Source organism: Lolium rigidum, chromosome 6, assembly GCF_022539505.1.
Source record: "Lolium rigidum isolate FL_2022 chromosome 6, APGP_CSIRO_Lrig_0.1, whole genome shotgun sequence".
NCBI lineage: Eukaryota > Viridiplantae > Streptophyta > Magnoliopsida > Poales > Poaceae > Lolium > Lolium rigidum.
The window spans coordinates 243,369,069-243,385,794 of record NC_061513.1 but is presented as its reverse complement, the minus strand read 5'-3'; the positions used below and the strand labels follow the sequence as shown (position 1 = coordinate 243,385,794).

General features: G+C 41.8%; 1 protein-coding gene across 1 annotated transcript; it reads right to left on the bottom strand.

Moving 5' to 3' along the window:
- Positions 1-1,155: 1,155 nt before the first annotated feature.
- LOC124661645 (glycosyltransferase-like KOBITO 1) lies at positions 1,156-6,892 on the bottom strand. The gene is made up of 11 exons (XM_047199519.1): positions 6,494-6,892; positions 5,219-5,368; positions 5,090-5,142; positions 4,575-4,683; positions 3,770-3,904; positions 3,650-3,694; positions 2,734-2,921; positions 2,461-2,602; positions 2,114-2,160; positions 1,932-2,019; positions 1,156-1,856 (listed from the first exon to the last, which is right to left on the bottom strand). Exons 1-11 carry the CDS (start codon positions 6,875-6,877, stop codon positions 1,575-1,577), a joined length of 1,623 nt encoding a protein of 540 aa, XP_047055475.1. The 5' UTR covers positions 6,878-6,892; the 3' UTR covers positions 1,156-1,574.
- Between the last annotated feature and the right edge of the window lie 9,834 nt (positions 6,893-16,726).

The window sequence follows — 16,726 nt, the reverse complement described above, 5'->3', positions numbered from 1 at the left end:
AGGAGGTTCTGCCAAGAATTTTCTTCTTCATAGATAGATCTTCTAGATCCACATTGTTAGTTGCGTGCTTACAAATGTTCTTCTCCGGTACTTCGATTTGTATTGTAGGAGAAGGAAAACTCGCCTAATATGTCAGCAAACTCAGTGTTGCCGGCGGTGCCGCTTCGATATATGTCGGTGCCAAATAGGTAATGTCTAATTCAGAAGAATAACATCATGACATGGCCACCAGCTATGTCCACCTCCGTCCTCAACAGGGTTTTTAGCTCATCAAGAATGGGGTCCCAATGGATAGGGGGTTAGGTTGAAAGACCTTGAAACTTTTGCAAAGGCTGTTTTCCGGTTATGTTGGCGTCGATTCCTCAGAAGAGATATACAACCATCTGGGGCACTTGAGAGCAAGCTGGATTCAGGTCTTCAAGCTAAAAAGGCTTGAGGATGTGTGTTGGGCAGAGGAGACAACAATAATCATGATGGACAACGATGTGTACTTTCCTTGCATCAAGGTTGAATCACTTAGTACTTCGTTCAGTACTCACTTACGATAACCCGAAGGACACTGACCTCATCAACAAGCCCATTAGAACTATGGTTAGATGAAGATCATCTTTGTTGGTCCTATTTCCACAACGCCCATCTCTCCAATTGCATACATCATGCTTTCCGCCACATCGTGGAACACAAGGACACACCACCGAAGAGACCTGAATACATGATGAGGTGGTTTACGGCCTTCCTGAGGAAGCATCTCGTACGAGGAGCCGGCTCGCATGTGGTGATGGCGCTAATAATTATTATGACGATGGTAATGATGTATTTTTGGGAGTAGCTATGCTTGACAAGAACTGATGCCAAGTTTGTATATTTTACGAGGTTGTATATTTTACGAGGTTGCAGCAACCAAACTGACACTAAAAGTTGCCCTCTTTTTCTTAATTGAACAAAATGTGGTAGGAAAGCCCCTATATTTTTTAAAAAAATTATAACTTAAATTTTAGTCTCTCTCTGAGGGTTGAACCTTTGTACTGGTTGGGTTTTCATGCGCCGTAGGCTTTGATATTTTGTCCCAAATGTCAGTGACACAACCAAAAGACGCGGTTTGGGCTAATTCCCAATCTCTATTGTCCAGAATTTATTCTCCAAAACAGAAATCCATAAAAGGAATTGTTCAGTCTTCTTTTCACATTGTATCAATCAACTGAGTGTGCTTAGTTTACAGTCCTCAATTTACACCATTTTGATTGCTGCACCTACGCAAAGAATATTGTAACCCGAGAACCAATAAAATATGGTCAAATTACGCAAGGCTCTTACAGGGATAAAGTTTTCCTCATTCCAGGGTTCAAAACTGGCAGCAAGATACATCATCAGGAGACATGACAACACAACGCCCAACACTCCCAGCACTATCTATACATATAAGTAGTGACAATCTACAGTCTGCACCAACGAAGAGATCTATATATAAGCTCAACAGTACAGGTCAACACTGCATGGTTAGGAATCTCGGCTCTGAGGAGCTGCCTCTTGGCAGCTCACAACAATCAAACACGCTTCCAGAACCTCTCATGATTTCATGATAATGCACTTTCAATGAGCTCAAGGAAACCAGGGGGTGACAATGGCGGCATCGCTTCTTCCTGGACATCGATCATTTCCAGAATCTTTCTTGCACTTGCATGGGTATTGTCATTACCGCCTTCTTTTAACGTAGTGGATCGAGCAGCTGTTATATTTGTGTGGATAGAGTCCTTGTTTTCAAGACCAATGTTTGACAACTTTACTTTAGGGTGTGCTTTTGCGGATGTTACTGCAGCGGTGAAGATGCCAGATTCCTTGAGACCACGAATAATAGCCTGGAAAGATGACACATAGCTTAGCAGCATTGAGGTTACGAATCACATTTTTCGATTTTAAGATAAAAGGTTTACCATTGGTGCATATATGCGTGTTAAAACACCCTTCCTCAAGAGCTTCAAATTGGTATCTTTGTCCGTCCATACAACATGTTCGTGGTACCTGAACATATGCAGCCAAACAAATATAATGCTGTTCTTCAGGATAGGGATAGGAAGGGATGGGCTGCAGTTGTGCAGAGGGGTAAGGTGGTTACCAGTTCCTCATCTCTTGCTCAGTAGCTGTTGAAGCAATTACAAATGCCTGTCATGTCAGAGGAAAGGAAGTAAATTTAGTTTTTCCACTTATCCAAACAAAAATTCCTATGGAACTGCATCAGTTGTTTCAGGGAAAGCCATAATCCAGAAAAAAGGTCATTAAGAGTGTCAGCTACTTGTTCTTACGAACTGGTTTCCTCTGTATACTGAATTGCTGTTACTTTTTTTAAACGATGCCCACGTATCACTTCAATAAACAAAATTGCATAATGTTTGACCAGGTAACCATAGGCCAACAACTTATATTGCACAGGTGTAGCAACGGAAATAAACAAATGTAACTCACCAATCTGTCAAACTCCAAGATAAAACATCGCTTCACATCCTCTTTTGTTGGCTTGCAGCCACACCTATCCCTTCTTGAAGTTAAGTCTGAGAACTTTGTGTAAGTGTAATGCAGAATAGCAGCCTCCTCCAACTTGATTTCACTACATGAAAGATAACAGAAACAGATGGCTAAGTAATCCAGTAGAATTTTTCCCTAGAAGCTGACTATAATTTAGTACCGACACTAGAAAGAAAAGAAAAACTTCACAAATTTAGATATCTGCTATCATACTTTGGGGTTTTCATGTAGTTGTGCCATCTATGAGCACCATTCGGGCGCATATGCTCCTGGACCCTTGCCGCTGATTTCCCATTACCATAAGTGAGGAAGTAGTTTGGATTACCCCGTGTTGCCTCTTTGTAGAGGCCAAAGTATGTATCCTTCGGAAGATGATCGTAGTTCTTCTTGAACATGGAAACCTGCAGTTACATAACCATGGTACTATAAGTTTGCTTGGATTTTTAGCTGTCATGAGCTATAGCCTAGATGGGCATATTAGCACATTTTAGCCAAGTCGCACTTGCCTCAGCACCTTACTTAGTTGTGTTGCTTTACTTATGCAACCACCTCGTAAGAAAACAACCCACTAGTTAAGGAGGGGAGTTGCTGAATGTGTTTTGTGTCGCTTGAGTCTTGTCAATTAGAGTGCGCTGAATTGGCTCCTCGCAAACCGAGAATTTTCTAACCCAACAAAGCTACCTTGCCCCCAAAAGAGTGGATATTCTTACGGTTCCAACCACATTGAGCGAGGCTAGAAAATTCATGGCCTGGGATCCAAAGGTTCTCTACATTGTATTCTAAAAGGATAATGCACAACAATGGTAGCATACTAATTAAAGAAGAGCAGTGAGTCCGTACTTTCAAGTGTGGACCTGGATCCTACAAGGAAATAACAAGGACTTCTGCTACCAATCGCCAAAACCAGACCCCTCTTGATATTCTAATACTGTCTTCTCATCGACACAAACTTTTAATGACAACATTTCAAATTACAGGTATACAACTTGTCTTCAGGCTAAAGTAAGTATCCATTATCTGGATTTGCAGTTATACCATGGGTTTCACTAAACGATGCCTTTTTGCCATCGTATAGGACAAACTATACACTTCCATTGAATAATTGAAACTGGCAAAATAGCTTACGTACCTCAGTAAAAGGATCTTTGATGTCATCCCGCTCAACGCTGCTCTCCTAGGAAACAGAATCTTACCAATCAGATGTGAAATGAGTTACTTAATTCAAGAACGGATTAGCTCGGTAACTCACATAGTTGGGGAAGATAACCATGTCAACATTATCAGGAACATCCAAAAGCAACCGCCGCAGAGAGTACTCCCTGGCACCCGCTGGATGAATTAACTCATCAGTATCAAGATGTATGATCCAATCCATTCCAGCCTCCTGCGATAATCAAACAGGGAAGCTCACAATAAACTCACTACAAAATACAAGGCCTAATCAACCAACAAAAGCATGTAAAATCCTCCTTTAGAACATAACTACTTGTCAATGTCCGGAAACAATTGACTGATGTAAACTAACATTCCTATTATAGCCTTGGCAAAATAGCAAAGCACACTAATGTGATTGGAGTTTCTTGAAATTTTAGCAAACAGAAGTAGAGACTGGGTTACAAACATGGAACAGACTATTGGACTGCAGAAGAGAAAATATATTTTCATTCAGGAGTAACTATGATATGCATGTTTCCTGTTTGTATTATATGCAGCTACAAACATTGTATCAGAGACATTAGTATATTATTGTAACTTAAATCCGTCATATCAGCTTATAGTCTTGTACTATGGATGATAAATGGGTATTGATGTTGTTGTTATTAAATAGTTCAACAGAGACCAGAATACTATATGATGATAATTATATGTCCTCTGGCGCAAAAAAAATATATATTTGAAACAGTAAGATGGTAGTGGACAATGGATAACACGAAGAGCACCACCATTTGTGAATCAAATGCTGATGATTATCTTTAATACACCTTACAAAAGGACATGAACGTCAAAATTTCTATTTAGGCAGATACTATCAAACAGATAGAAATAGCTCATACCCTTGCCATAACAATAGCCATTTCCATGTTAAGTGACTGCTTAACAAACAACTCGTAATTGCATGGCTTGTAAAAGAAACCTGAAAGCCAAGTCTCATTCCAAATGCGGCTGAAAATGATAGAAATAGAATAAGTATAGACAACCCAAGCATAAAGAATATACATCAACAAACTTTATAGCAAAATATACATAATAGCCTTGTACAAGACAAAAAAAAAGATTCTTAAACAACAATGCAAGAACATGAAAAGGTCAATTAATGGCATTGTGATAGAAGTGATTTGACATCTTTACGTACAGAATTTATCAATGCATGTCTTAACAACAACTCAACTACTCAAGACACATCATTTTCAGCAATACTGGCAGAATTTATCAATGCATGTCTTATCATTGTTGATTAGTGTTGTAGCTGAGCTTTTCATCGAACATAACATATTTACAAAAACTAGCTTTGTTACTTCAGAAAAAAAGTAGTTGCGTATGCACATAACTATTGAGTGTATCACCGTACCTTCTGTCTTGTTGTTCTTTTAGTTCTTTAGTTCTGAAAATAATTTTTACACCCTAAAATAGAGCCACATGAAGTCAGAAGTATACCAGTAAAGATCATACAACAAAAGTACAGGGAGAGATTAATTACCCGAATAGATTCAAGAACCGAAGTAACAGCTGGTTTAGCAGCCTCTCCTTCAACAAACAAAATGAAGTGTGAAACACCAATGACCTTGTGATAATACAACCATGGAAGAATTTGGTGTAGGCTAGCAGATGTGCTTCCCGTGATACAGATCTGCAGTATCATAAAAAAAATACGCAGGGACAGAATTAGTTCTACATAAGCGTCGCGCCATGCTACACAATAAATACATGCGTACTGGAATCTTCGCGACTAAAATATGATCTGATGTTTAAGTTAAATAGTTGTTTTAGTTCAAAATTATTCGATTCTGGTCTGATTTTGGCAAGTCCTCCCTACGTCATCCCATATCTAGAAACCATGTGAGCATCATATATCCTGTTAGCCAGACTTGCTATTCAAGATAGTTGGATGCAGATATAAGCCTGAAGTCCAACCCATGTTAATTATGACACAAGAATGGGTATATAGTGGAGAAAATGTGCTAGTAAGAAACAACAAATCTTGTCTACAGGATAGGCTTTTCCACTAAGAAGTAAGAACCTAAGAGGATCCCTAGCCGATCCCTTATAATTTAGCCCCCTATCCGGCCGAGTATCCTTTAACTCCTTATATTTAGTCCTCTAAGAAAAGTGGTACCTAATCGATTCCCTACACTTAACTCCCTAAAAATTATTTCCTGCGATTTTGTTGCAACTACACATAAACATAGTGATAAAATCCATAGCATAGTCATACAAATTCATAGCATTGTCATACAAATCACTAACATAGTTGTATAGTGCATACAAATCACTAACATAGTCTCATAGGTCATAGTGTTCTAGCTTCTCCACTTGATGAACCCTAGCCGGCATTGGAGCGCATTACAAGAATGTGGCACCTATTTAAGAGTGATGCTGGTGATCTAGTTTCTCCACTTGTTTTGGACTTGTTAGTACAGAAATTTTAATCCTCTAAGCGATTATAAGGGATCAGCTAGAGATGCTCTAAGATAAGGTCAACCTATTAGCCAGAGATTCTAAATCCTGAAAAAAGAAACCACTAGAGGTGTTAATGTACCACTGTGAAATCCTTCAGCGTGATCGAATCATCTTGTTAGTGTATCTTCAAATTTTCGGTCGAGGTTATGTTAAACATCAGCTCAGCAGACTAACTTCTCGGATCACATCTATACTAATCACAATCCCGTAGCACGAGATCACATCGAACCGCTGTAGAAAAGTAGAAAGGGGGATCTCTAAGCGCAGATCAGATCGGAGCGGAGGGCGGATGCACCTTAGGGGTTATAGCGGCTTCGGAGTCGAAGCTCCAGCCTCGGTAGAGGGAGATGCCATGGGAGGAGGCGCTCCGGCCGAGGATCTCGGCGCAGTCGGCGGCCGCAGAGGAGCCCGACGCGGAGGAGACGGCGAAGTAGGAGCCCCCGCCTCCCTGGGAGGAGGAGCCGAGAGGGCTGTTCTCCATGCCTGGGAACCGCTGCGTGTCGGCGGGCCACGCGGCGCCGGTCGGGTCGCGCATGCCGCCGCGCCACTGGAGCGCGAAGGCGAACGCGGCGAGCGCGAGCGGCAGCAGCGTGAGGAGGAGGAGCACGCGCGTCGCGAACGCGGCCGCCCCTCCGCCGCCGGCCGCGGATGAGGAGGAGGCGCCGCGGTAGCCCGCCATTGGGGAGCGTCGGTGGCTGGTTGGTGGAGACCTCCGTCGTCCTCCTCTCTGGTTGTGGAGCTGCTCTCCAGCGAGCGTTGCCGGAAGGAGAAGCTGACCATTCTACGGGCTGGGCCGTCACGACCATGAGTGAAGTACAAGATGTTGGACCTGTGGAATTATTCATGGGCCAGAAATATTAAAGGCCGGGCACTGCACTGGTTTAGACTCCTCAATCCACGAAAATGTTTAGACTCTCCAAAAAAAAACAATACTCCCTCGGATCCACATTCATTGATAGGATAGAATTTAAAAAGGGCTTATATTTCATTGAAATTCTTACTTTTTAGAAAAATATGAACTTAATATATTCTCATATTTTGATTCCATTGCTGGTTTTATGAATATTCAGATCATTTGTGCTTGATTGCTTTAGATTTGAAGTTTTGAATATTTCAACTTTTGATTTGCTCCTTTAAATTTTCAATTAAAGAAGTGGTTAAGAGGCAAGTTAAAGCTTGAAAGGCTAGGCATTCTCACATGAGTAACACTACACCTACGGGAATTTTTTACGGGATCCTTGTTACAAAATCATGCAAGGGAAAAACAAATGAACCAACCGGCTGGTCTCACGTCCTCTCGTAGAATTAGTTAACAGTATAATGGAACCACTAGAAGCTCACCACAGCGAATTGACATTGTTAGCCGTTGGATCTCACATTCGGATGGTCCAGATCCTCTAGCGTCCTTTCACCGCGTGTTAACCGGACTGCCAAACGTAATCGGGCTGCTTCTCTCAAAACCGATCTGGACGCTTTCTCGTTAACTGAGCCGAACCTATCAGCCCACTTTAGCGGCCTGATACGTCTCCGACGTATCGATAATTTCTTATGTTCCATGCCACATTATTGATGATATCTACATGTTTTATACACATTATATGTCGTATTTATGCATTTTCCGGCACTAACCTATTAACGAGATGCCGAAGAGCCAGTTCGTTGTTTTCGATGTTTTTGGTTTCGGAAATCCTACAAAGGAAATATTCTCGGAATTGGACGAAATCAACGCCCGGGGTCCTATTTTTGCACGAGAAGACCGAGGGGAAAGGAAGTGGGGCCACGAGGCGCCGCCACGGCAGGGCGGCGCGGCCCGGGTCTTGGCCGCGCGGCCTCGGCGTGTGGGGCCCTCGTGTGGCCCCCGCGTTGCCCTTCCGCCTACTTAAAGCCTTCGTCGCGAAACCCCCGGTACCGAGAGCCACGATACGGAAAACCTTCCGGAGACGCCGCCGCCGCCAATCCCATCTCGGGGGATTCAGGAGATCGCCTCCGGCACCTCGCCGGAGAGGGGATTCATCTCCCGGAGGACTCTTCACCGCCATGGTCGCCTCCGGAGTGATGAGTGAGTAGTTCACCCCTGGACTATGGGTCCATAGCGAGTAGCTAGATGGTTGTCTTCTCCTCATGTGCTTCATTGTTGGATCTTGTGAGCTGCCTAACATGATCAAGATCATCTATCCGTAATTCTATATGTTGTGTTTGTCGGGATCCGATGGATAGAGAATACTATGTTATGTTGATTATCAATCTATTACCTATGTGTTGTTTATGATCTTGCATGCTCTCCGTTATTAGTAGAGGCTCTGGCCAAGTTTTTACTCTTAACTCCAAGAGGGAGTATTTATGCTCGATAGTGGGTTCATGTCTCCGTGAATGCGGGGAGTGACGAAACCTCTAAGGTTATGGATGTACTTGTTGCCACTAGGGATAAAATATTGATGCTATGTCCGAGGATGTAGTTATTGATTACATTACGCACCATACTTAATGCAATTGTCCGTTGTTTTGCAACTTAATACTGGAAGTGGTTCGGATGATAACTCTGAAGGTGGACTTTTTAGGCATAGATGCATGCTTGGATAGCGGTCTATGTACTTTGTCGTAATGCCCAATTAAATCTCACAATATTCATCATGTCATGTATGTGCATTGTTATGCCCTCTCTATTTGTCAATTGCCCGACTGTAATTTGTTCACCCAACATGCTATTTATCTTATGGGAGAGACACCTCTAGTGAGCTGTGGACCCCGGTCCATTCTTTTACATCGAATACAATCTATTGCAATACTTGTTCTACTGTTTTCTGCAAACAATCATCATCCACACTATACATCTAATCCTTTGTTACAGCAAGCCGGTGAGATTGACAACCTCACTGTTTCGTTGGGACAAAGTATTTTGGTTGTGTTGTGCAGGTTCCACGTTGGCGCCGGAATCCCTGGTGTTGCGCCGCACTACATCCCGCCGCCATCAACCTTCAACGTGCTTCTTGGCTCCTCCTGGTTCGGTAAACCTTGGTTTCTTTCTGAGGGAAAACTTGCTGCTGTGCGCATCATACCTTCCTCTTGGGGTTCCCAACGAACGTGTGAGTTACACGCCATCAAGCATATTTTCGGGCGCCATTGCTGGGGAGATCAAGACACGCTGCAAGGGGAGTCTCCACAATCCAATCTCTTTACTTTGTTTTTGTCTTGATTTATTTTATTTACTACTTTGTTTGCTGCATTATATCAAAACACAAAAAAATTAGTTGCTAGCTTTACTTTATTTACTGTCTTGCACTCTATATAAAAACACAAAAAAAAATTAGTTACTTGCATTTACTTTACTTGCTTCATCATGTTTCCTCCTAAGTTTATTCTTAAAGATGTACCGGTAGGCCGAGGGTCTATCCTCGGGAAAGATAACATAGAATTTTTTTTCACTCATATTAGTACGGCTGAAGATTTTGAAGATAGACACTTGGTAGAACTTGCTCCTACTTATGAAATTGCTGTTGCTTCTTTAGTACACGCGTTAGAAGTTAGATTTGTTAATCTCAATCCTGTAATTCAACATATGTTTCTTACACTTAGTGATATGGAAGAAGGAGAAAAGAAAGATTTTGTATTAGAACTCTTGCTAAAGAATTTGGGGGTATAGCAAGAGAAGCTAGAAAGGTCTTTACTAAATATAATATGCTTGGCTCTTATACAAACTTTGCTAGCACCCTTGAGAAGATGGAAAAAGATAGACAAAAGTACACTAATAAAGTTAATTATGAGGGGGATATTAAAACATCGATACCCTGCAAGCTCTTGGGAATGTGCGAGGCACTAGAAAAGAATTTTGATTGGATTGTTCCTGAAGATTTGTTTGATGAGAGTAGCAAGCCTAAGGGTAATAAAAAGGGAGCCTCTGAAACTTACATAGATAAGATACAATTCATAGTTGAGAAAAATCCAAACCCCGATATTGATGTTTCATCCCTTGATAATACTTGATATACACTTTCTGCGCCTAGCTGAAAGGCGTTAAAGAAAAGCGCTTATGGGAGACAACCCATGTTTTTACTACAGTATTTTTATTTTATATTTGAGTCTTGGAAGTTTTTTACTACTGTAGCAACCTCTCCTTATCTTAGTTTTGTGCTTTGTTGTGCCAAGTAAAGTCTTTGATAGTAAGGTTCATACTAGATTTGGATTACTGCGTGAAACAGATTTCTTTCGCTGTCACGAATTTCGACCTGCCTCTCTCGTAGGTAGCTCAGAAAAATATGCCAATTTACGTGCGTGATCCTCAGATATGTACGCAACTTTCATTCAATTTGGGCATTTTCATTTGAGCAAGTATGGTGCCTCAATAAAATCCATCTTTACGGACTGTTTTGTTTTGACAGATTCTGCCTTTTATTTCGCATTGCCTCTTTTGCTATGGTGGATGAATTTCTTTGTTCCATTAATGTCCAGTAGCTTTATGCAATGTCCAGAAGTGTTAAGAATGATTGTGTAACCTCTGAACATGTTAATTTTTATTATGCACTAACCCTCTAATGAGTTGTTTCGAGTTTGGTGTGGAGGAAGTTTTCAAGGATCAAGAGAGGAGGATGATACAATATGATCAAGGAGAGTGAAAGCTCTAAGCTTGGGGATGCCCAAGGCATCCCCTTCTTCATCGACAACATTATCAGGTTCCTCCCCTGAAACTATATTTTTATTCCATCACATCTTATGTGCTTTACTTGGAGCGTCGGTTTGTTTTTTGTTTTTGTTTGAATAAAATGGATCCTAGCATTCATTGTGTGGGAGAGAGACACGCTCCGCTGTTGCATATGGACAAATATGTCCTTAGGCTTTACTCATAGTATTCATGGCGAAGGTTGAATCTTCTTCGTTAAATTGTTATATGGTTGGAATCGGGAAATGCTACATGTAGTAATTCTAAAATGTCTTGAATAATTTGATACTTGGCAATTGTTGTGCTCATGTTTAAGCTCTTGCATCATATACTTTGCACCCATTAATGAAGAAACACCTAGAGCTTGCTAAATTTGGTTTGCATATTTGGTCTCTCTAAAGTCTAGATAATTTCTAGTATTGAGTTTTGAACAACAAGGAAGACGGTGTAGAGTCTTATAATGTTTATAATATGTCTTTTATGTGAGTTTTACTGCACCGGTTCATCCTTGTGTTTGTTTCAAATAACCTTGCTAGCCTAAACCTTGTATCGAGAGGGAATACTTCTCATGCATCCAAATCCTTGAGCCAACCACTATGCCATTTGTGTCCACCATACCTACCTACTACATGGTATTTCTCCGCCATTCCAAAGTAAATTGCTTGAGTGCTACCTTTAAAATTTCCATTCTTTACTTTTGCAATATATAGCTCATGGGACAAATAGCTTAAAAACTATTGTGGTATTGAATATGTACTTATGCACTTTATCTCTTATTAAGTTGCTTGTTGTGCGATAACCATGTTTCTGGGGACGCCATCAACTACTCTTTGTTGAATATCATGTGAGTTGCTATGCATGTCCATCTTATCTGAAGTAAGGGAGATCTACCACTTTAATGGTTAGAGCATGCATATTGTTAGAGAAGAACATTGGGCCGCTAACTAAAGCCATGAATCATGGTGGAAGTTTCAGTTTTGGACATATATCCTCAATCTCATATGAGAACACTAATTGTTGCTACATGCTTATGCATTAAAGAGGAGTCCATTATCTGTTGTCCATGTTGTCCCGGTATGGATGTCTAAGTTGAGAATAATCAAAAGCGAGAAATCCAAAATGCGAGCTTTCTCCTTAGACCTTTGTACAAGCGGCATGGAGGTGCCCCTTTGTGACACTTGGTTAAAACATGTGTATTGCGATGATCCCGGTAGTCCAAGCTAATTAGGACAAGGTGCGGGCACTATTAGTATACTATGCATGAGGCTTGCAACTTGTAAGATATAATTTACATGATACTGAAGGAGATATGCCCTAGAGGCAATAATAAAGTGGTTATTATTTATATCTTTATGTTTATGATAAATGTTTATATATCATGCTAGAATTGTATTAACCGAAACATTAGTACATGTGTGATATGTAGACAAACAAGAAGTCCCTAGTATGCCTCTTAAACTAGCTTGTTGATTAATGGATGATTAGTTTCATAATCATGAACATTGGATGTTATTAATAACAAGGTTATATCATTGTGTGAATGATATAATGGACACACCCAATTAAGCGTAGCATAAGATCTCGTCATTAAATTATTTGCTATAAGCTTTCGATACATAGTTACCTAGTCCTTATGACCATGAGATCATGTAAATCACTTATACCGGAAAGGTACTTTGATTACACCAAACACCACTGCGTAAATGGGTGGCTATAAAGGTGGGATTAAGTATCCGGAAAGTATGAGTTGAGGCATATGGATCAACGAGTGGGATTTGTCCATCCCGATGACGGATAGATATACTCGGGCCCTCTCGGTGGAATGTCGTCTAATGTCTTGCAAGCATATGAATGAGTTCATAAGAGACCACATACCACGGTACGAGTAAAGAGTACTTGTCGGAGACGAGGTTGAACAAGGTATAGAGTGATACCGAAGATCAAACCTCGGACAAGTAAAATATCGCGAGACAAAGGGAATTGGTAATATATGTGAATGGTTCATTCGATCACTAAAGTCATCGTTGAATATGTGGGAGCCATTATGGATCTCCAGATCCCGCTATTGGTTATTGGTCAGAGTGAGTACTCAACCATGTCCGCATAGTTCTCGAACCGTAGGGTGACACACTTAAAGTTGGATGTTGAAATAGTAGTACTTGAATATGGAATGGAGTTGGAATATTTGTTCGGAGTTCCGGATGTGATCCCGGACATCACGAGGAGTTCCGGAATGGTCCGGAGAATAAGATTCATATATAGGATGTCATTTTATGTGAATAAAATGTCGCGGAAGGTTCTATGGAAGGTTCTAGAAGGTTCTAGAAAAGTCCGGAAGAAACCACCAAGGAAGGTGGAGTCCACAAGGGACTCCACCTCCATGGCCGGCCAGCCCTAGATGGGGTGGAGTCCCAAGTGGACTCCACCATAGGGGCCGGCCCCCCCCACATGGGAGGTGGGAATCCCACCTTTGGGTGGGAGTACTAGTTGGGCTAGGTTTGCCCCCTCCTATGGAAGGTTTTGGTTTCGGGTCTTATTCGAAGACTTGGACACCAACACTTGGGATCCACCTATATAATGAGGGGCCAAGGGAGGGGGCCGGCCACCCCAAGACTATAAGCTGGCCGCCCCCCTTGAGTGGCCGGCCACCCCCTCCCAAACCCTAGCTTTGCTCCTCCACTTCATATTGCCCGCATAGCTTAGCGAAGCTCCGCCGGGCTTCTACACCGCCACCGACACCATGCCGTCGTGCTGTCGGATTCAAGAGGAGCTACTACTTCCGCTGCCCGCTGGAACGGGGAGGTGGACGTCGTCTTCATCAACAACCGAACGTGTGACCGAGTACGGAGGTGCTGCCCGTTCGTGGCGCCGGAACCGATCGTGATCAAGATCTTCTACGCGCTTTTGCAAGCGGCAAGTGAACGTCTACCGCAGCAACAAGAGCCTCATCTTGTAGGCTTTGGAATCTCTTCAAGGGTGAGACTCGATACCCCCTCGTTGCTACCGTCTTCTAGATTGCATCTTGGCTTGGATTGCGTGTTCGCGGTAGGAAATTTTTTGTTTTCTATGCAACGTTATCCTACAAGTGGTATCGAGCCGTGTCTATGCATAGATGGTTGCACGAGTAGAACACAATGGTTTGTGGGCGTTGATGCTCTTGTTATCTTTAGTTGAGTACTTTGCATCTTTATGGCATAGTGGGATGAAGCGGCTCGGACTAACTTTACATGACCGCGTTCATGAGACTTGTTCCTCGTTCGACATGCAACTTGTATTGCATAAGAGGCTTTGCGGGTGTCTGTCTCTCCTACTATAGTAAAGATTCAATTTACTCTTCTATTGACAACATTAGTATCAACGTTGTGGTTCTTGTTCGTAGGTAGATTAGATCTATATCGAAAACCCTAAACCACGTAAAATATGCAAACCAAATTAGAGAGCGTCTAACTTGTTTTTGCAGGGTTTGGTGATGTGATATGGCCATAATGTGATGATGAATATGTATGAGATGATCATTATTGTATTGTGGCAACCGGCAGGAGCCTTATGGTTGTCTTTAAATTTCATGTTGAGTAGTATTTCAAAGTAGTTGTAATAGTTGCTACATGGAGGACAATCATGAAGACGGCGCCATTGACCTTGGTGCTTCGCCGACGATGATGGAGATCATGCCCGAAGATGATGGAGATCATGTCCGTGCTTTGGAGATGAAGATCAAAGGCGCAAAGACAAAAGGGCCATATCATATCACATATGAACTGCATGTGATGTTAATCCTTTTATGCATCTTATTTTGCTTAGATCGCGACGGTAGCATTATAAGATGATCCCTCACTAAAATCTCAAGATAATAAAGTGTTCATCCTTAGTAGCACCGTTATCAAGTCTTATCGTTTCGAAGCATCTCGTGATGATCGGGTGTGATAGATTCGATAAGTACTTACAACGGGTGCAAGACAGTTTTTGCACATGCGGATACTAAGGTGGCCTTGACGAGCCTAGCATGTACGGACATGGTCTCGGAACACGTGATACCGAAAGGTAGAGCATGAATCATATGATTGATATGATGAACACTTTGAGTGTTCGCCATTGAAATTACACCTTTTCTCGTGATGATCGATTTGAGGTGCGATGGATTTGGTTCGTGTGATCACTAAGACAATGCGAGGGATATTGTTTTGAGTGGGAGTTCACCTAGTTTTTTTTAATTATGTTGAATTAAAATTTGAACTCAATTTATCATAAACTTAGTCTAAACTATTGCAAATATATGTTGTAGAGATGGCGTCCTCAATCAATTTTAACCAGTTCCTAGAGAAAGAAAAGCTTAAGAGCAACGGTAGCAACTTCACCGACCGGTTCCGTCATGTGAGGATCTTCCTCTCTGGCGGAAATCTGCAATATGTGCTTGATGCACCGCTAGGTGACCCTCCTGCAGAAACTGAAACCGATGAAGTAAAAGCTGTTTACGAGACTCGGAAAACTCGGTACTCTCAAGTTCAGTGTGCCATCCTGTGCAGTCTGGAATCCGATCTTCAAAAACGTTTTGAGCACCACGATCCTCATGAGTTGATGAATGAGCTGAAAGCTATTTTTGAGACTCATGCGGCCGTGGAATGCTATGAAGCATCGAAACATTTCTTCGACCGTATGATGGAAGAAGGCAGCTCCATTAGTGAGCACATGCTCGCCATGACCGGGCATGCGAAGAAACTCGGTGACTTGGGAATAGTGATTCCTAACAGATCGGGGATTAATCGTGTCCTTCAATCATCGCCACCAAGTTACAAGAACTTTGTGATGAACTACAATATGCAGAACATGAACAAGGAGTTACTCGAACTTTTTGGCATGCTAAAAGCTGCCGAGATTGAGATCAAGAAAGAGCACCAAGTGTTGATGGTCAACAAGACCACCAGCTTCAAGAAACAGGGCAAGTCTAAGGGAAAATTCAAGAAGGGTGGCAAGAAAGCTGCCACGCCTCCTATGAAACCTAAGAACGGCCCTAAGCCCGATGCTCGAGTGCTATTATCGCAAGGAGAAGGGACACCTGGAAGCGTAATTGCTCCAAGTATTTGGCGGATCTAAAGAGCGGCCTTGTCAAGAAGAAGAAAGAAGGTATATCCGATATACATGTTATAGATGTTTATCTCACTAGTTCTCGTTCTAGTACCTGGGTATTTGATACTGGTTCGGTTGCTCATATTTGTAACTCGAAACAGGAACTAAAGAATAAACGACAACTCGCTGAAAGATGAAGTGACGATGCGCGTTGGAAACGGATCCAAGGTCAATGTGATCGCAATCGGCACACTTCCTCTACATCTACCTTCGGGATTAGTTTTAAGCCTAAATAATTGTTATTATGTACCTGCGTTGAGCATGAACATTATATCCGGATCTTGTTTAATGCAAGACGGTTATTCATTCAAGTCTGAGAATAATGGTTGTTCTATTTTTATGAATAATATCTTTTATGGTCGAGCACCACAAAAGAATGGCTTATTTCTATTAGATCTCGATAGTAGTGATACGCATATACATAACATTGATGCTAAGCGAATTAAATTGAATGATAATTCTACTTATATGTGGCATCGTCGTCTTGGTCATATTGGAGTGAAACGCATGAAGAAACTCCATACCGATGGATTACTTGAATCACTTGACTTTGAGTCACTTGATAGATGCGAAGCATGTCTAATGGGAAAAATGACTAAGACTCCATTTTCTCGGTATGATGGAGCGAGCTACCGACTTATTGGAAATCATACATACCGATGTGTGCGGACCAATGAGTGTAGCATCGCGCGGTGGTTATCGTTATGTTCTAACCTTCACGGATGATCCGAGTAGATATGGGTATATCTA

Excerpts from the sequence above, each read along its gene's own strand:
- LOC124661645 (XM_047199519.1), bottom strand. The coding sequence starts at position 6,877 with ATGGCGGGCTACCGCGGCGCCTCCTCCTCATCCGCGGCCGGCGGCGGA. Across the intron at positions 4,684-5,089 it reads AAAGAACAACAAGACAGAAG|CCGCATTTGGAATGAGACTT; the intron begins GTACGGTGATAC and ends TATCATTTTCAG. Across the intron at positions 3,905-4,574 it reads TGGCTATTGTTATGGCAAGG|GAGGCTGGAATGGATTGGAT; the intron begins GTATGAGCTATT and ends TGATTATCGCAG.